The 21,254-nt window shown below is 41.2% G+C and overlaps 1 protein-coding gene across 1 annotated transcript in view; it reads left to right on the top strand.

The window, feature by feature from the left end:
- Positions 1–21,254, top strand: part of frem3 (Fras1 related extracellular matrix 3) — a 30,333-nt gene that overhangs the window by 5,381 nt on the left and 3,698 nt on the right. Inside the window, exons 2-16 of the mRNA XM_039795458.1 lie at positions 470–559; positions 10,905–11,051; positions 12,827–13,057; positions 13,210–13,335; positions 13,883–14,134; positions 17,120–17,269; positions 17,358–17,567; positions 18,101–18,298; positions 18,384–18,548; positions 19,017–19,199; positions 19,327–19,457; positions 19,919–20,077; positions 20,172–20,475; positions 20,558–20,689; positions 20,793–21,124. Of these exons, the coding sequence (XP_039651392.1) occupies positions 470–559; positions 10,905–11,051; positions 12,827–13,057; positions 13,210–13,335; positions 13,883–14,134; positions 17,120–17,269; positions 17,358–17,567; positions 18,101–18,298; positions 18,384–18,548; positions 19,017–19,199; positions 19,327–19,457; positions 19,919–20,077; positions 20,172–20,475; positions 20,558–20,689; positions 20,793–21,124 (2,810 nt within the window). The remainder of the gene's footprint in view (positions 1–469; positions 560–10,904; positions 11,052–12,826; positions 13,058–13,209; positions 13,336–13,882; positions 14,135–17,119; positions 17,270–17,357; positions 17,568–18,100; positions 18,299–18,383; positions 18,549–19,016; positions 19,200–19,326; positions 19,458–19,918; positions 20,078–20,171; positions 20,476–20,557; positions 20,690–20,792; positions 21,125–21,254) is intronic.

The raw sequence follows: 21,254 nt of genomic DNA, 5'->3' as shown, positions 1-21,254 counted from the left end.
AGCTTTTTTTACTTATTGTTTTGGTTTCATGGCCTACAATTTAACTGTTACCACTCTCACCTCATTCTCAGCTATTGCAGGCAGTGATGAAAGCTTTATTAAAGCTGTAACAAGCTCTAACAAACCCAAAGTTAAGACAAGAAATTCACTGCCAAATAATCAAATAATACTTGATTGTATGAATATAATAATGATACTATTAATAACGGTACTAATATGACTGCTACTATTACTAATAATCATCATCATAACAACTGTAGATTATAGTTCTGTAATAGATATTTCTAACTTATAGAATATTTAGACTTTGCTTAAAACAATTGTGAATGCTTCAGAACACGTCTCCTGTGGCCCACTTTAATTACAGCCTAAGGGTTGTAACTAAAACCTTGTAAAAGTGGCTTAGTCATCACAGCTATCTTACCTAACATTTTCAGCTAACACTCTATCTCCCATACCATATCAACAGCTGATATCGATGACATGAAGATCTGTTATGTGCTGTTGGATGGGAGCAACGCCACAAGTGATATCTTCTACTTCACAGTTGAAGACAAAGGTAGGAATCCATTAATATATCAAACTTGCAGGCATTGTCACCAAACTGAGGACCATTACTTAGGAATAATTTGCCCGAAGGCTGTCCTCAAACTTTATCTGTCTTTTAATGGCTTCTTAAAATTGAAACTTCCTGCTCTCTGTCAATCTCCCAAGTGTTTGCATCACAAAGACTTAAGGCAGTTGGCCATGACTGACACCCAGTATAGAGCCGCCATCTCTTTTCACCCCACTGGAAAGGGTAGCAGGTTTAAAGTACAGGGTCAAAGGGGACCTCAGCCAAATACTGACTGTGGGTTGGTTAAAGTAAAAGAGCTGGGACTACCTCATGCTCTAAATTGTATTGTTAAGGAACAATAGGATCCTTTCCCCCAGGACACTTATCTGAGTTTTCAAATGTCCCCCTTTCATCCTTTGCTTGAAACTTGAAATGTGTAAAGGTATGCGTGATGAGCTTTCTTCTTGGATTCAGTCACACAAAAAACATGTTTCAGTTTGGCCTTAAAAATGTAAATGTGTAAAAATTAACAATATTTTATGAATGTTATGATTGTAGGAATACTGGGAATTTCTGCATAACACACTCAATGCATTTAATGGGATTCAAATGAAGAGATTATGTTTTCTAGTCGCCATTTTCTGCTTTACAAGCCCTCAACATCCAATACGGCCCTTACATTTCTCATCAGATCCATTCTTTTCGTTCTCAGCTTACTCCGGCACTCCACTCATACACTTTGGTTTTCAGTAACTCTGCCATTTCCTGAATATTATATTTCCTAAAAATCATAAAAAACCCTGTCATAGGAGCCTAACTTTTAAAACATTATTAATATCGACAAGTATAACATGACAGGCCAGTCGTCTTCTCATTTAACATATCAGTGAACATGTTCTTATCCTGTTTATCCTAAAGAATTCTCTTAAATGCACCAGATATGCTTGGTACAGACATGACGGTATAATGTATAAGCTCTGTGGCCTGTCACCTCTAACTTTTACGTAGATTTACATGAACAGCATTATAAATATAGCAAATGCAAAGCAATACAAATGCAACAGGTGGCCTTTGCTATTTAAGCATCAGCTATAAAATACAAAACAAGATTTGGAAATGCAATCAATGCAGCAGGGAAAGTTTGGTCTATAATTATGCAGGATTGAGGGCCATGTTGGTGATAATACCACCATCACCATCAGGACCATTGAGACGGCAGGATTGGGAGGATGTTTTTTTGTCAAATTACTGTCTTTTGTCAGCAAAGTGAAGCCTCTTATTAGCCCAACTGGATCCTAGTAATTAACTTTTTCCCTAGACATAAGTGAAGTAGATAATATATTTTTAATGAGGGTCAGTAGCTCTGACAGTGATTGAAATAGCAAAGCCGTTATTATTCTTAATTCTATATTGTTCACCAGTATTGTTATTAATGTGTCTTTACATTACATTTGTGACCTATTAATCTGCCTAAAGCAAAGCTGCTTAGCTTTTCTGTCTTTAAATGGAGGTTTAACCAACGGAAGGGAACGCAAAGGCTTCAATTAGCTCAGCAGTCCTTTTTCTGTTTGCTTTCATACGTTGTTTAAGCTTCTAGCCAACTCAGCTGAACCAGGTGCAGCGGTGCAGGCTGGGACATAAAACAAAACCGTGTTTCTACATGAACCCAGTTCACATGTAAAGGCCACAGACAGTTCACACCACAACCAGCAACAAACATACATAGCCACACATACACACAAGCAACAAATACACAGGCACACCCAAAAAAAAGATCAAATAACAGATAAAAGCAATTTAAACCAACCGGTGAATCACTAATGTGAAGTGTTGAGGGGGTGACTCCTGGGGGAGGTGGCATTATCCTGGACATGTAGGGACATGCAGGTGGAGAGCATGTTGATGGTCAGCCTATCTGCTTATAAATCTAAGTAGGTGAGCTGTTTGTGTGGGAAGCTAACCTCGCGGTCATTGGAGATTTGCACCCAAGATTATCCCCTGAAATTGGTCCCTGTCAGCACACCCTTTACTAATCCTAAAATTTGAATGGAACTGAATGACTTATTTTTAAGTTAAAGATACGTAAATGTCTGCTCACACCATAAAACGTCATTACAATTCATAATTTAAAAGTTTGAAATAAATCCAAATAGTGGCTAATTCTTTGGTGATTTCTCTGTTGTTTGGAATTTTTTTGAAAACACACTTAGAGAAGAGTTTGATAAAGAGCAACAGAAAAGTAGACAGTCCTTGCAAAATGTCCACAATGATTGTATGGGCTTTAAACCTCCCTCATAGACAGTGATTACTTTTTTCTACCCTAAATCATTCTGTTTCCTTGACATAGCATTTCAAAAACTATTTAGCTAAGTACATTCTTATGTTAAACACAGCTTGAGTGTCACCTCATTTTAGATAATACCCCTCCGATGTACTGATATGGGCAGCTGCTTAAGGGTCTTAGCAGTCTTTAAAAGGTACCTGCCACTACATGCACTGTACTGATGCTTCTTCACAAGTCAAGAATACACACACACACACACACACACACACACACACACACACACACACACACACAAGAGTCCAAATCATTACTGTAACTTATCCTCTTGGAGTAGTATAGCAGTTTGGCATACCATATAAGCCTTAAATGCTGCATGTCACGATTATGATTCTGCAATTGTGAATATGTGTGTGAATGTATGTAATCAGAGGCTCGAATGTGCTGTGTGTGTGTGTGTGTGTGTGTGTGTGTGTGTGTGTGTGTGTGTGTGTGTGTGTGTGTGTGTGTGTGTGTGTGTGTGTGTGTGTGTGTGTGTGTGTGTGTGTGTGTTTATGGCTAGGCACAGCTGTGTGTCTTTTAGTGAGAGGTCAGGAGTAGACATTTAGTTTCACACCAAGAGACCTGCTGGTCAGCAGTTAAATTCCAGACTCTGAGGAGAAAGTTAGTGTAGCTCTTATCAAGTCAGGAAACATTAAGCAGGCATTTTGGATTATCAGCTCTTTGCAGAAATGTGTTGGAGCTCGGAGGTGCATAAATCATTCACGTGACAGAAGCAGAAATAACAATGAGTGAACCTGAGGAAGCTGCAATGCGGAATTCGGTGTTGGCTCACAGATGTGTGGGTTGTGTACGAATAAATAAGTTACAGTAATTAAGTCAGACATATACTCCCATTTTACACTAGCAAATATTAGTCTATATAGATCAAAAGAACTTGCATTTCGGGAATTAATGAAATCCACAGATCCTAATTTTATGTCATTAAACATATTTACTGTTTCATAATTTACAATTATACATGTGATGATCTGATGAGCCACAAAGGCCCTTATCTCAGAACTCAAACAGTTTCAGTGTACTAGCTGCACAGCGAGATGAAGGATTGACTAATTGGCTGAGCAATTCTCGCAAAACAGTTAGGAAAACAAACTTAACTGTCTTGTCCTGTGGCAGTGACCTTAAACACAAACCATAGTTCAATTTGGGTCATTTTTTCTGTCTGCTCGAAATTGCTATTGGAAAAGCAATAACCTACATGCAAATGACCAGGTCAGAAACTCCCTACAGCCATTCAAAGTGTAGGCAATAAATACTTGTTTTTACAAGTGGATACACAGCTCACATATATCCTTGTCCATAAGGCATGGTCCTAGTGAGCCACAGGCTAAGTGAAGAAACCCTTATTTACTGTCAGACGTGTTGAGGCGTCTGACGTCTTAGGACGAGGATAATATATTTATGTCAGATCTTTAGACTTTGGAGTGTACTGGTCTACAGAAACACTGCCTCCGCTTGCCAATCTTAGGTGCAAGATTGCCTCAGATTTCATAGCAGTACTAATCAAACTCAACTGATTAACAGATGAGAAAAAAGAGAGAACAGAGAATCTACATTCAGATAAGTTGACTCGGCCTCTGTGCTCTTTCCAATAGCAACAATATAGTCTTCCAGCTCTGGAGAGGGATCATAGACCCCAGTGGGTCGAGTGTTATGTGATCATTCAGAGCCGGGAGAGGAATGCACTTCCTTGGAGACTCCAGACTCCAGGGCCACAGACAGAGCAAGGCCTGGAAGTGAAGTGGTATCCCGAGCAGACAGGTGTGTACGTGAGAGAGAAGGCTCCAGGAGGATCCCCTTTCAAAGCCCTCCGTCACCCCACTCCCAGCTCCGCAGAAATCCAACCCAATCTCAGATAGCCCGATAACCTGTAGTCTTCTTCTGCGGAGATGCCGGCTCTGGAGGGGCACTTCCCCAGAGGGTGCAATAAAACCAAGAAAGGAAAAATGTATTAAAAAGAGCTAGAAAATGTGAAATGTGTGTACAGTGCAGTGGGTGTACTCTATTTGTACAGTAGGACTGCATGCTGACTGACACAGCCATGTTACACCCCTACTTCCTAACTGTGTTTTGGGATCTTACATGTCACCCATGTCAACAGTCACCAGGAGATTTACTGGCTAATGGTGCCACAGTCGTGGCCCCCCTGTGACTAGAAGCTGAGGCCTCTTACTCCCTCTCCACCACAACCCACTCTGTTGTCACTCTCCTTCTTTCCCCTCCTTTAAGACCCCTTCATGGTAGTATTATTATTTTTCTTTGGTGTGTTCCACTTTTTGACCTCTTCTCCATTTCTTTCCCATTCTTTCCTCTCAGAGGTTTCCCCATATCCCTTTCAATCAACCATGGTATCACCTCGTACTCTGTCTTTCTTTCTCTTTTTGTCTTTTTTTCTTCAGCCTTGATTTATGGTGGTTGGAGGGCTGCAGGGGTGGGGAGTTATAATGTACAGCTATTCTTATCTGCTCTCATATGGCAAAGCTGTTGCTGCTCCTAGCCAAGCTGTCATTGAGTTACTCGCTTTCCTTTCCTTGTCCTTCTTTTTAGCCATACTAGAGACGTGGCTCTTGGGACGGCAACTGTCGGATTGTCTGTCAGTCCACCACTTTTGGATCAGATTTGTTAGAGACCAATCATGGTTTCATGGATGGATCCATGGTGACCAGAGGATGTATCCTACTGACTTTGGTGTTACCATGACTTTTCATCTTGTGCCACCAGGTTGACAATTGTGGTTTTGACTGAAATAGCTTGACAACTATTGGATGAATTGTCATGAAGTTTGCTACATACATTAATGTCCCCCTCTGGATGAATTCTAATATATTAGGTCAAACCTGAACTTTCCACATCTGCGCATTCTGCCATGGTACATGTTTGGACAATGTTTGTGAAGAGTATTTTTGTTTATGTCTGCCTTTTTTTGCATCCTTATTCATCATTCTACACATAATAGTCTGACAAAAGATTCCCAGTACCACATCTGTTATGTTACTAGATTTCAAGTGTTGCAAGCATCTGTCACCATATCAAGTATGTGGCAAGCAAGGGTCAAAGATGTGGCTCTCAGTCCCTGTCAAATTATGATTTGTAACATCCTGCGATAACTTCACTCTCCTGAACTGAAGCAGCAATTGAGCCACTGGGATGTGTCAATTTACAGCACATGTTGTCACTGTCCGGATGGAATGATAAGTTATTAATACATATAATCATGCAGCATTCCTAACATGGATTCTTTGGAAAGCAGAGAGAAAGCTAAGCTTTCACTATTTGAAAAATCTCTTCTTATTAAGATGTTTAACAATCAAAATAAAGAAACATTCTTCTGTTTTCATTAATGTTTGGCATCTCCATGATTTAATAGACCATACTTTAAAAAGAACAGTGGCATTTAAATACCGAGCTGACTGGAACCTCCCCAGTATTTATATCAACATGATTAATGAGGAAATGTAATAATGGCGATGGTTGTCACCTGATGAGGATATTCTTAGAAGGTTGCTCTTCCTTGCATCATGCTGTTGAACGTCAAAGCCTCATACTGACCTTCCTTTTCAATGATGTCTCCGGCCTGGCCTACTATTCACTGCATCCATGTATGGTACAGGACAGGCAGCACTGCTGTGTAAATATGAGCTGATAAAGAATGTGCTGTCATAAGACACTGCTGCAGGAAAAATCTCAGGCTATAACGTCCTGTGTATGTTTTGAAGTTGTTTTGCAGATATTGGATACTTTTTCTGAAGACCACTCTTTCACTGAGTCATTCTGCCATGCTGCATCTAAAATATTTCACAATTTCACATCTTTGTGTTTTCTGATGCTGACTTTTAGTTTTTTTGTTAAATACTGCACCAAAATACCTGCATGTGTCACATTGTAGCAGGCCACTATGTGACTTACTGCACTAAAATAAGTAGAGCAGCTTTTAATGAAGGTTTGAAAAGGATCCAGTTACTCTCACTCATGCCAACAGAAAAACATTAACATACTCCTTAAATATTCATCCCTTGCCCTTGTCAGTGGTTAGCATCAATCACATTGAAGCTAATTTATTAAATAGCTGCTAACAGGGACATTTAGGAACACGTGCGGCCTATAAAACTTTACATCCCAGCAGAAATTATGATGATTGTCAGTTTGAAAAGCTAATGGAAATGTGAGCTGAACCAGGCAGCTACTATATGTATTGGATTTGATGGCCAGTCTAATATAGTATGTGTGTCGTAAAAATTGTAATAAATTAGCCCATCCATCATGTGGAAAATCTATTTAGACTTTAATGTTTGCCACTATTTTTCTCGCAGGCTTTTAACTCATCTATTTTGAGAATATTTAAACCATTTTCATTTCTTTCTAGTGTAGTTGTTGGGTTCCCTGCTGGGAAGTCTGGCTTCTTGATTATTCCTTGATTTTCTTGAGACTCATGCCAGCTCCAGCCTCAGTGTCCGACAGCATGTATTAAAAAGAAGTTAGAGAAAGGGAGATTCCCCTCTCTTAGACTGGTGTAAACAATGTGGAGGCAGGCAGGGAGGCATGCCATGGTGGTAGATCTGGCCCACCCAGACTGTGGCCTGCTGTCCCTCTTCGTTGTCCGTCCCCTCAGCGAACAAAGCAGACACAGGGAGGAAGGGGACCATGGAGGGGGGAGGAGGTTTGTGGAGTACAGCTGTCACTCTGCTCCACCAAATCTGGGAGTCTGGCGGGAAGGAAAAGAGAGACACATAGACGGACAAAGACAGAGAGACATAGCGAGATCTGTGAATGAGATACATTCAATTCCCTGGGAAGGCTGAGGAAGAACTAGGAACAAAAAAGCATATGAAATTGGCATAATGACTGGCAGTAGTAATTTTCTGCAAAAGTAACCACATGTACTGCTTGTACAGCAAAGAAACAACACATGTTGACCACACAGTGTAATAAACCCACTGAGTGGAAAGGAAGCAGGAAAATGGCAGATGTTACTTATTCAGTGGTCTCCTCAGGCCTGTTGGCTAAAATGTGGTGTGGGCATTCATTAAGTTCTGAAGGTTATTTGCCTATTAATGACAAAAGGAAACTTAATATATATACGACTGAAGGATTATTGTTTACCTTGGAAATTGCAGTTTGACAAACAATAAAGGACAAGATGAGCAAACTATCAGCTGATGCGACAAGATATGACTGAAAGCTCTGGTGCATTTCCAGTAAGATAGGCTATATTGTGCTAATAGCTGTTTCTCAAACCAAAAGGAAATGTAATGTTTAATTGTAGCAATAACAATGAGTAAATTCTGTTTTGATTACAATGAAATTACCAGCAGTTAAATGTCAGGAAAAAATTGTTATATGACGACCATTTGTGCATTCTCATTACGTCATTTCACATGTCATGTTACACCTTTGCCTCTAATTCACATGCACATATCAGGTAGCACTTTTTCAGTCATCTGTAATTGCTAAGTTTTTCGGTTTTGACCAAGTCAGGTTCAGGAGTCCCTCATCAGTGTTCATATATTCTTGACTATGTTTGACTATTTCCAATAAAATGAACAAAACTAAAAATTGTTTTAAATCTAGGTACAGCAGTACAGAAACATATACATCAACACAAGTATGACAAACAAGTATTATTCTAAATCTCTTAAAATCCATTTTTGTGTGCACTGGTGTCTGTCATTTAGCACAGTATAGTCTAACAGTCTGTGAAATACCAGTGCAATAATTGTGTTCTTGTCTCATTCATAAAAACTCCATTGTTTTACTCCTTGTGGCGATGCAGAAACTAAAGCTGCCTGATTGCTCGATGCCAAAACAGAGACAGCTTTTTGTCTTGGCCGTGTTCATTTGATAATCCTCGCTGATAGCCACTGACTAAGCTTCTCCTCATATCAGCTCCAAATAGGGCCAGCTGCCAGGACACACTTTCTCCAGCACAGAAACAATCTGATAATTGTAGTTCTTCTTTTTTTTAACTGTACATCAGGCCACAACAAGGAATCTTCTAGTTGAGATGTGGATTTGATTCCTTCTTGGTTTAACAGGTTCATGACATGTGAAGCAGTGCAGATTGAGTCTTATCAGTCAGGAGTTTATTGAGATTACAGTAACTGTGTCTAGTTGTTTCTGCACAGAATAAAACAAAGTCCTACTAAATGTTTTCTAAAATTGTCATTTTATGCATGTACTGTTTAAACACCTAAAGAATCTGGGGCGAGCAAAAACAGACACGATACATGTTTCCTGTATTTTTAGCCATGACTGTTGGAAACCTGAGCATGGAGCCTGGTCAAGGGTAGCTGTGCCCACTGGGCTCTGCTGCTCCATGTTGCCTGCCTTTAACCAGGCGTGGGCTTCACGACTGGAGTACATGCATTCATATGTCCATCTGTGTGTGGAAGGTGGCAGATAGGATAAGTATTTCTGCAGTTATTTGAATTTAAGATCATCTTTAGTCTACTCATGCCAGTAGAGATGTGGTTGAGTACTGTCATTGTCCCAGAAAATCCACTTGTTGCTATCAGTTTCATCTGACCATGCTTCTGTGAGTCGGGTCTGCCCCTATGGTGACTCGGCCTGGTTTGGCTTCAGTGTTGACATGTGGGTTTGAGGAAGTGGCCTCCTTCCCATGCTGAATACGCACTCTCAACCCCCTGTTTTTTCATTGTCCCCAGTCACATAGCATAGAAACGGCAGCCTCTTTCTTCCTCACTGAGGCAAAACTGAGCTCAATGCTGGTTTATTATGTGGACAGGGAGAAGCTCCTTGCCATTGTTCTCTATTTAATTTGTATTCAAGCTTGAAAAATGTTCTGTTCACCTGTGTGTTTTATAATTTCTAAGACATGTATTACACTGAATTAAAAAACTATTTGTTTAAAAAAAAAAAAATAGAATACTGATCCACCAAACTGCTGAAGGTTTCTTCTGAACCAATAAAGTTTCTTCACTTCTCTGACTGCTTTAGCAGAGTTAGGTCAGCAGGGCCGCTGCCAGTGTGATCAGCCGTGCAAGACTAAAGAGAGACAGCCCGCTCTAAAATCTCTGATCCAAAGAACCACTGAGCTTGACCCATTTCACATCAGAAGTCACAGGTCACCAGGCTCTTCTCACTGAAGTATTATAAGACATGAGGGCCTTTTGCCGCTGTTGTTAAAAAAACATTCAGATTATGTAGCAGAACCCATAATCTTAAATATCTCTGAAGCAGCCAGTTTCAAGTCAATAACCAAAACTGAGCTGACAGTTTGAGGGATTACATGAGTCATGAGATAGTACGGATTAAGGACAGGATTGGGTCTAAAATTGTGGATCAGTGGCAGGTGACTCTGAGCTTTGAGTGTTTTGTTCCGATGTGTGTTTTATGAGCACAGCTTCTTTCACGGTTTGTCACACAATAAGATGTAGTGGGATAAAGAAAGGCTGTAATTTAAGAAAGGGGAAAGTTGTTAGAAGTATGTCTTTGTGGTCACTAAGGGAGCAAACCGAGAGCCTCACTGCTCTCACTTAAACTTCACCTTGTTCAAGAGGGAGAGCGACAGAGCGTGGACATGATGGGGTGACACAGATTTACAAGAGGTCAGCTCATTAAAGAAACCATACTATGACAGAAATGTTCCATAAACAGACCATATATATCTATGTTTGCACATGCCCCATTTAGGATTGAGAATACGAAACAGCATTATGCAGATGGTGGATGTGAATTGGAGGAAATGAGAAGAAAGGCAAGTCTTTTTGAGGCCCGGTAAAGTGAGGTCTAGGAAAGCCCTGGCATTAAGTTATCATGTTTCACTTCCAAAATTAAAATGCCCCTTTTGATTCCTTGTTATCCCTGAGCCCAGAGCAGATTGCAGTTTATATGCCTCAGTGGCTCCTAACATGAACAAAATAGTTTCCTCATTGTACTGTGCTGTGGAGGAGGTCTAAATGAAGCATTAGGCAAGGCAAGGCAGATTGTATAGCACATTTCAGCAACTTTCAATTGCCCTGTTGCAGTAAGCTTTTTTTCTGTCTTTAGGTGGAAACAAACTAAAGCCTCAGCCATTCCGGCTCAACTGGGCCTGGATATCTCTGGAGAGGGAATACTATTTAGTGGATGAGGATGCCAAATTCCTGGAGGTCACACTCAAACGCAGAGGCTACCTGGGAGAAACCTCCTTCGTCAGTAAGTGTTGTTCTAATGGCCCAATGGAAAGAAACTGTTTTTCAATCTGTTTGTTCTGGATGTTATGCTCCTGTACCTCCACCCAGAGGGAAGCAGGCTGAGCTAAGGATGTCATAGAGATAGAATTATTATATTTATGGATTAGTTATAGTTAAGAGTTCTCAACAAAAAAGACGTTTTGTGTTTCTTATTTTTCTCTGGTTTCCTGTCAGCAATAAACTGATATGATGATGACACTACACAACATGCCCTTATTAAACTGACAGTTTAACAAAGGATTATTGCCCCTTAAACTGTTTCCTTCAACTGTTTTATGTTATTTATGTGCCATTTTAAGGGCCAGCATTGCTTAACCATCAGCTTAACCCTCTCATTTAAAATCTCTGCAGATTCATGTTAATCTGCAGGATGTCCTCAGTATATCCCTACACTTAAACTGGAGATAACTCCAAACCAACACTAATAACAATGTTTTGCAAATCTTTTGTCTTCTTGTTTGACTGGCGCTCCATTTCCTCGCTTGTCTGAAAGAGGTCTGATTGAGAGCACATATAACCTTTCCTGGTAAAGGTCACAAGGAAATGTCAACATGCTGGTCTGTTTGGCTGCATCACACTTGTTTGCGACAGATTTATGACAACATATGTTACCAACATGTACACTTCCGTCTTTGAAGAGGCAAGTAGACTGTAAAGGAACAAACAAGGAACATTATAGATGCAGATTGTATAAACCCAGGAAATGTGTTGGAAAAAAATACCTGTACATTGACTTTAGTGGTTTTTGACCGACAGAATCCATTCGACACACCTACTGGCCTAAAATAGGGTTAGGGTTAAAAAAAAATTAAGGTAGATTGACTTCTGTGGTTTTTTACATCAGACAGAATCCATTCACCATACTAAAATAGTGCTCTCACAACTAGGGTTGGGTATCGTTTTTTTTTTTTTCGGTTCCGGTGCTAAATCGATACTTTTAAAACGGTTCCGGTGCCTAAACGGTGCCTGAATCGGTACTTTTCAATAAAGTAAAAAAAAAAATAAGAAAAAAAATAAGGGTAGTAAACAACAGTCAGTGACTTGTTTATTGCTAAGGACATGGTCAAAATTAAAGATTTAATAATAATGTAATAACTATAACAATAACAATAAGTTATTTCACCAGTAAATTGCTGTTGAACCCCAGATGGGAAAAGGGTATTTTACAATTACTGTGAATGCACCACGAGGCTACCTGTTTTAAGTGAATGCACCGTCTGTGTTGTTTAATTCCGACAACGGCAGCTGCAAGTGAACGCACCGTCTGTGTTGTTTAATTCCGCCAACTGCAGCTGCGTGAACGCAACCGTCTGTGTTGTTTCATTCCGACCATATAAACATACTGTATATCTATGAATTGGCGACAACGGGTGCTGCTGCGGCTGCGCAGAGCAGACTGTTACATCCCGCTGTTGAAGTCCTCCACAGTGAAATACAGTCACACTTTACACTGTTTAACGTTAGCTGTCAGCATTTTACCGGTGTTTAATCCAGCTGCTAGCTAAAGGTAGGCCAACGTTACATGCTGTCAGGTGTAGTGTAAAGTCAAGCACCGAAATGAGGCACCGAAATTTTCGTTCTTATTCGGTCTCGTTACTACCGTTTACGTCGGCACCGGTTCCCTATTGGCACCGAGTTTCGGTACCCAACCCTACTCACAACTCTCATAGCTACTTAAATCAGCAATTAAATCTCTTTTCACTTGGAGCTCAAAACATGTACATCTCTGTTCTTCAGGTATTGCCACCAAGGATGGAACAGCTGAGAAGGACAAAGACTTCCGTGGCAAAGCCCAGAAGCAGGTCCAGTTCAACCCCGGCCAGACTACGGCAACCTGGAAGGTGAAGATCTTCACAGACCAGGAGTTTGAGACCTCGGAGACTTTCGAGATACAACTGTCAGACCCGGTCATGGCTGTGCTGGAGTTTCCTGACACCGCAACAGTCGAGATTGTGGATCCTGGAGATGGTAGGAATCTAAGAATCAAGTTTATTTAAACAAAGCCTCACCACCATAACTGCTGCCTTTTTAATTGAAAGACTTAAATAGATGTATTATTGAATGAGAGCAGTTCTCATATACACAGCTTCTCATCATTTGTGTTTTCTTTTCCAAAACAGAATCCACTGTCTACATTCCTCAAGCAGAGTTCAAGGTTGAGGAGGACGTTGGAGAGCTTTTAGTGCCGGTGCGGCGCTCAGGAGATGCCAGCCAGGAACTCATGGTCGTTTGTTTCACTCAGCAAGGTGAGATTAACCTGTTTGTAATTATTGTGGCTGTGGCTCAGGAGGTAGGGCAGTTTTCCTTTGTTTGTTTGTTTGTGTGTGTGTGTGTGTATGTGTGTGTGTGTGTGTGTGTTTGTGTACACTTAAGTTTAAGTTGTCTTTCAAAAGAGACATGGATTACAAAATGACAAAAATAAGTACAGAATATCAAAAGTTCCAAGATTAGATGTAAATAATAATACTTACCAATAAATGGTAATTAAAGTGTAGGTAACAGAAATTGTAAACGTGGGAAGCTACTTTTTCGTATACGTCCATTTTTTTTTTATTGTTCTCTATTTATTTTGACATATTGAAACAGTTATTCAGCTGTACTACATTGCCTTTATTGTTATTTTCACTTACTATTTTAGCTATTTTTATTTATTATATTAAAGTAACATTCTCTTTGTGTTTGTATTGTATAACCTTTTCTCTTTTGCATTCTATGACTTTATGCTGCTAGCAACCCAACAATGACAACTGAAGTTGAATCTCCTGTCCTCTCTCTGTTCCCATAATTCCTCAGCCACCGCCACTGGCACCATACCCAGCACTGTGCTGTCCTACTCTGACTACATCACCCGACCTGAGGACCACAACAGTGTGCTGCGTTTTGACAAGGATGAGCGAGAGAAACTCTGTCGCATCATCATCATTGATGACTCCCTGTATGAGGAGGAAGAGAGCTTCAATGTCAGCCTCAGCATGCCTATGGGCGGCCAGGTGGGCGCCAACTTCCCTACCGCCAAGATCACCATCTTGGCAGACAGCGATGATGGTGAGTGAAGTCGGTGTTGGATGAGCTTGTTCTGTTCTCTCACCCCAGAAAACGTATAGATAGATGTGGTTACAGTGCTACTGACATCATGGTGGCAGCTGCGGGTGATCCTGTTGCTCAGAGCCCCTTTGATGTTCTATTTTGCCATTTTGGTATCTGCACACTATTAATCCACCAAAAGTGCACAGGCGGCAGAATAGTCGCCGAAACAAAAGCCCTGGATTCTGTACTTGCCTTAGTGGCTTTAGGTACAGTATTTTCAGGTCCATTACCCTTTCTGTGCCTGGGTCTAAAGCTTTGTTTACACACTCTGCTTCATTTACCCACCATATTCTGTCTGCCTGTGTCTGTCTGTCTGAGTGTTTAAAACAAGATAACAATAGACAGGTGTTGAGATGGAGAATGGCGGCCTCAGTTGATGTTATGCTACGCTGTTGCCTGTCTGACAGATAAAAGGGCTTTAAAACCTCCCTGTGCTCCTCAAGCGACCCCCAGTCCTTATTGGCATTCAGGGGAGCTCAGGGGAAACAGAGGGCATGCCTTTGTCTGCAGGGACCAAAAGGCAGGTGGTGGAGAGAGAGGGACTATTGTGTAGGGAATCCAATTGACTGGCATGTTTTTCCTCATTCCCCTGTTTGATGGTATTCAAGGCTACGTTGCCGGTTTCTGTTAAAGATAGAATACTTTTAACTTAAGAAGGAATGCAGTTTCTTTTAAAGTTATAAATCACTAATATATCGTTGATTTGATTTGATCCATCAAAGAAAATGTCTTAACAAATTTGACAATTTGTAGCCCCAAAATTAAAAAAAAAAATCTTTGAGGCCCTTCTTGTCTTTCTTTTGCTACCAGTAATAGCAGTCATTTTGTCTTCCTCACCTTTCTCCTCTGTATCTCCAACCTTTCACTGAGGCAAATTTTCTGGACTTGCTTGTTGTAGTGACAGACGTCCTCGCGGAGAAAACATCCCTCCCAAACAATTTGGAACAGGAGTACAATTGAACTTTATGTAAAAATAATCAGCGTGCATTCCCAGACGTAAAGAGACAAGAGAAGACTCCTCTGTGTAAACCTCTATTGTGGTTTTACTTCTTGGTGGGTCCTGAAGTAACACCCCATCATAAATCTGGTTCAGAGAGAGTTTGTGTGTGTGTGTGTATTCGTGTGCGTGCGTGCGAGCGTGAGTGCGTGCGTGCATGCGTGCGTGTGTTTGTGTGCGTGCGTGCCTGTCTGAGTAAACTTGTGGTTTGGACTCTTGCCAATATCGAGTCTCCATTGTCACTGTATTTGTTTGGCTCTTCCTCCCACTGATATTTTAAGTTGCCAGGTTGGCACTCATTGCCCCATATAACCCCCCTTCTCATTCTCCCTTGTACTAAATAGCTGCCTTGGAGGCGGTGAGGCATTGAAAGAGTGCCAGAAATCCACCCTTCAGCATCAGTTGCCTGTTGCAGCATCTCTCGAATTCTAAATCTAGATCTGCAAATTCTGATAGCACCAATAACTGAGAGCAACTCTGTGTTTTAGCCTATGATCATCAAACATTTATATAGACAAAATAAAATATATCTGTATTTGATCGGTCTAAAGTCAAATTACAATATCCCAAACTCATTCATTGCCACACATGGTCTATATATATATATGTCAACATCAGCCACAGCCCCAATTCAACTTTTCATTTGTAAGAGGAATAATGTTTTGTTTCTTCTTTCAATTCTGTCAATTCTTTATAAAAGAGATGCAGCTGTTTTTAACTTCAGGACTGTGTTCCTGGCAGCACCTTTATTTATTTAAGTTGTCACTAATGGCTTTAATAATGCTTTGAAAATTACTTAAAAGCCAATAATGTGGACAACTTTGGGGTTGCCAAGTTGTGAAAAAATACTCCTGAAGCTCTTTAATTCATCAGGATTGATCAGGGTGGATTTATTAATGAATTGTAATCATTTATAACTGCAGATTTGATCGTTTATTATAAATGAAAAACCCTGAGCATTCATTTATATATTACCAATATATAATCCTGCATAATTATCAAAAACAAAGACATTTTTACACACATTTACTAATTACTACTTACAAACCCTTTATAAAGGGTGCATTTTTGTTAAATTAGCACCATAATTTACACTAAATAATGTCTCTGTCTCTCTGTCTGTCTTTTCTCTCTTAGTTTATAGTCCAAAAAGCTAAAGTTCTGAGTTTGTGCTGCTATCAGTGGATCTCTAAGAGCACTGACTGAAAACATGCTTTATACAGAAGTGAGAAGAGATGAATTGACAATGTGTTCCAGGGGTCTGAATTCTTGCCCTCTGCCTTGCAAAATGTAGGGTTACCTCTCTGTCTCTGCCAAGCCGTCGCCATACTGCTTATCAGCTGCTCTATCATCAGAAACTGGGAACATCCCTTCACTCATGCACACACAAGCACACGCCTTATTCTTCAGGTGTATCCTCAGCCCTTTGGCGTTGAGTTCAGACAGAGCTGTCTGGATTTAGATAAGTGGGGGAGGAAGGTTGAAGGAGAACAGGATAAGAGGGATGACAGCTCTCTTCCTGTGCTGAGTCAGAAAATTAGGGAGTTTGCTCAGCCATTCATGCCAATTTGTCCCTGAACACGGCTCGAATAAAAGCTTATGTTGCTATAGTCTTTCCCAGAAGAGACTTTTGGTCTGACAAACTGATGAAAGTACAATATTATAACAAAATGTAGTGATGATAAATGTATTTCATGTGCTGTTTTGGAACTACTGGCATGGTTATTTCATCTACAAAAGTGCTGGCCTCTAGAAATTTTGAAACGGCAACATGTCTTAAAGCTTTAGGGGGGATGGTCACGGAAGGCTTGTATCATGTGGACGCGCCAACAGTTTTGTTGTCATTACTTAGAATTCCTCATGGGGGCGGCAGAAACTACGTACTATAGCTTTAATACTATAGCTTTTAACCCATTGCAATTTCCTATTATTCCCAAATCCCATAGAGCCCTCGCTGTATTTTGGGGAACCTGAGTATGTCGCGGATGAGAGTTCAGGCTACGTTGAGGTCAAGGTCTGGAGGACAGGGACCGACCTGTCTAAGACGGCTACTGTCACCGTGCGCTCCAGGAAGAGTGAGCCTGTCTCTGCAGAAGGTAAAATCAGCAGTGCCACAGAATCAACGGCATTTAGCTATGATTTTGCATTACAGTGTTAGTTCATGGTTTCCTCTCTATCTGGCAGCTGGACTGGACTATGTTGGAATTAGTCGCAACTTAGACTTTGCTCCTGGAGTGACAATGCAGACATTCAGAGTGACCATCCTGGATGATCTGGGTCAGCCAGAGCTGGAGGGGCCGGAGACCTTTGACCTGGTGTTACGGATGCCCATGAATGCTGTGCTGGGAGAACCGAGCAAGACCACCATCACCATTAATGATACAGTCACTGACGGTGAGTGTCAAGCACACATACAAAACTTAATTGTGTATGGTATGTTCCAGGCCTACAGTGACTTTAAAGTAGAGTCTATATGATGTGAGTCAAGTATGATTGTTGACATTAATTTAAAATGAATGCACTGAAATATTATCATTTAGGTACAATTCTAGAAAAACACATTTTATTTTGATCCCCCTAATTAGCATTACATAAACAATTAATACATTGTTTGAAACACACAATAATGTGTTTTTTTAGAGGAAATAAGGATATTTAAGTATTTATTGATTAATATAATAAAGCATTTACGAAGTGATTATACAAATCCTTAGGTGGTTTGTAAATGTCCTGGTCAATTTCCTGGTATGGGTCTAAAGTTGCTTTTGTAAATTTATGAATAACTGTTTAAACTATTCAAAATTAAATTTTGGCTTTTAACAATTACATTTTTTGAATTATTTTAGATTATTTTGTGCAAATCACAGTCATTTGCTTCACTCAAACGCAGTGAAACTCTGGTAACAAACCGACTGCTGTGTTTACAGTGCCAAAGGTTCAGTTTAAGGAAGGAAGCTACAAGGTGGATGAGTCTGATGGGGAGGTAACAGCCATAGTGTACCGCAGTGGAGACATTAGCCTCCGGTCCACAGTGCGCTGCTACACTCGCCAAGGGTCTGCCCAAGTCATGATGGACTACAGTGAAAGACCCAATACTGACGCATCAATCATAACTTTCCTACCAGGTAAGACCTTGCCTATCCCTCTTAATCTCTCTGTCCCTCTACATCCAGCAGCACTTTTCCGAGCATGTTGACCATTTTTCTCCAGGTGAAACTGAGAAACCGTGTGTGGTCAGCCTGATGGACGATTCCGTCCATGAAGACGATGAAGAGTTCCGTCTCGTCCTGGGAACTCCCAAGAGCAAGTCTCCTTATGGAGCTTCTATCGGGGAGCAGAAGGAAGCGCTGGTCACAGTCACAGACGGGAAAGACAGTATGTACTTTACCAACATAAAAAACAAAATGTAATTAATACAAATATTTCAAATAACCAAGAGAATGGCTGTATCATATAGATGAAACCAACAGGAATAAACGGTGGGTGTGGAAAATAAAAACACTTCGCTTAAGAACTTTTGCTGAGCTGTCCTTGAGCAAATCACTTCACTCCTGTCAAACTCTGGAGAGAGTTTTGTACCGGGCAGGCTACAAATATGAAACTGGATGATGCTGCAAATAAGTACAAATTAATTTGACATTTACACATCATATAAAGATGTATAGAATCTGAAAGTATTTTGCTGCATCTAAAAGACGGAATTGCCAACAACGGCAACTACATTTAAGTTTTGTGTGTTCTTCTGTTCTTGTAAACTACTCTATTTGTACATTTGAGAAAATAACTACGGTATGTAGATGTTGTTTTGGCTCATTTGTAATTCAAATGTTCTTCCTGTTCTAGAGCCCATCATCCGTTTCTCTGAGATCAAATACAGTGTACGTGAACCTCAGGTCAAAGGCGACGTGGCTATAGTGAAGATTCCCATCCTGCGCGTTGGAGACACCTCCAAGGTCTCAGTGGTGAGAGTGCACACCAAGGACGGCTCTGCAACCTCCGGAGAAGACTACAACCCGCTGTCAGAAGGTAAGAACGTGGTTTGGTGGCTGCAAAGTGACGCAGTAGCTTGCACAGTACCTCTTGATATGAATTTACATTGGAGATATTTGGAGATGTTTTGATCAATACTCACTTCACTGTCTCTGTGTCTAAGATGTTGAGTTCAAAGAGGGTGAGACGGAACACTTTGTGGAGATTGAGATCCTGTATGACGGTCAGAGAGAGATGAGAGAGGCCTTCACTGTACACATGAAGCCTGATGACAACATGGTGGCAGAAATACAGGTGACACAGAGGTTACACAGCACATACACACCAACAAATATAAACCAGTAGCGAGTCTTACATGTGCACATGTACTGTGCTGCATATCTACACGCGTGAGTATGCGCCCCTGTCATGTCAGCCTGTGCTAAAATAGCCAGGCAGCAGCTGGCATTGCTGTCAGCAGGCCTGAACCACAGAGTCTTATAAAAAGCCTTTCCCTCTGGAATGAGATGCTGAGGGGAATGTCCCAGCAGAGCCAAACAGTAGACAAACCTATTAACAGAACTGCGAGATTCTACCCATATACTCTACATTGGGCATGTACTGCTCACATGACAAATTCAGATATGTTAGGTACCACAATTTGAGGAAGATGTATTAGAGGAATGATGAAAGAATGTTATACTTTGGCATGAATGATCAATGCGATTGGTGGATTTAAAGTCTTGAGCTAATGATGCATTTCCTCGTTCTGCTAGATGAACAAGGCCATTGTGTACATTGAGGAGATGGACAGTGTGGCAGATGTTACCTTCCCTGCCGTGCCCCAGGTGGTTTCCCTGCTAATGTATGATGACACAGCTAAATCCAAAGAAAAGCCCCACCCGCCAAATGGATACCCTGTTGTGTGTGTGACGGTGAGTGCAATGCCTCTGCTGCTTTTGAGAGCCACACACACCTCCAAATTTCTTTAATTTTTCAGTTGCCATCTGTCTTGTCATCCCTTTGCAGGCTTGCAACCCTAAGTACAACGACTTTGACAAAACCGGTTCCATCTGCTCTGCGGAGAACATCAATGACACTCTCACTCAGTATCGCTGGCTGGTCAGCGCCCCCACCGGGTCAGATGGAGTGACCAGCCCCATGAGGGAGGTGGACACTAACACTTTCTTCACTAACACCAAGTCCATCACTTTGGATTCAATCTACTTCCAGGCCGGTTCAAGGGTTCAGTGTGCTGCAAGAGCCTTCAATGTCAATGGAGATGCCGGTCTGGAGCTGTCCAGTCCCATTGCTGTGATCAGCAAGGAGGAGGGTGAGTGAAGGACTGATGCAACAGCCCCAAATATTATTTGGTATAGAGTTCATTGGTTGAACCGACTTCTACCTCTTTGCAGGTATGTGTCAGCCTCGTATCCCAGGCACTGTTGGAGCTGAACCTTTCTCTGCTAAGATCCGCTACACCGGTCCAGATGACCCAGACTTCCCCAACCTCGTGAAACTGACTATCAACATGCCTCACATGGATGGTGAGCAGTAAAATTGTGTTGCAACCATTGATATATATAGTCTTTAATGTTCAGTAACAAGACAAAGACGCAATAAATGAACATGTTTTTTGACCCTCAACAGGTATGTTACCAGTGATCTCCACAAGACCTCTGTCCAACTTTGAGCTCACCCTGAGCCCAGACGGCACACGTGTGGGCAACCATCGCTGCTCCAACTTGCTGGATTTCAATGAGATCCAAACGGGCCACGGCTTCATCACAGATGCAACGAAGAACCCTGAAATCATTGGCGAGACATCACCCTACCAGTACAGCCCGGTCATGCGCTCAGCCAACTCTCTGCGCTTCTACAGGAACCTCAACTTGGAGGCCTGCCTCTGGGAGTTCACCACTTACTACGACATGTCAGAGCTGCTGAACGACTGTGGCGGCTCCATAGGCACCGATGGACAGGTAGGACATACATAAAGACAAACACTAAAGGCCCCGTTAGACCAGCATTTACCGATCAGTGGATTCTCTTCTGGGTGTGAAGTAAATCCATTAAACTCACAAAGAGATTCTACTACAGATCCTACATTAT

This window comes from Perca fluviatilis, chromosome 1, assembly GCF_010015445.1.
Source record: "Perca fluviatilis chromosome 1, GENO_Pfluv_1.0, whole genome shotgun sequence".
Lineage (NCBI taxonomy): Eukaryota > Metazoa > Chordata > Actinopteri > Perciformes > Percidae > Perca > Perca fluviatilis.
The sequence above is the reverse complement of the archived record's forward strand: the minus strand, read 5'-3'. Positions and strand labels throughout refer to the sequence as shown.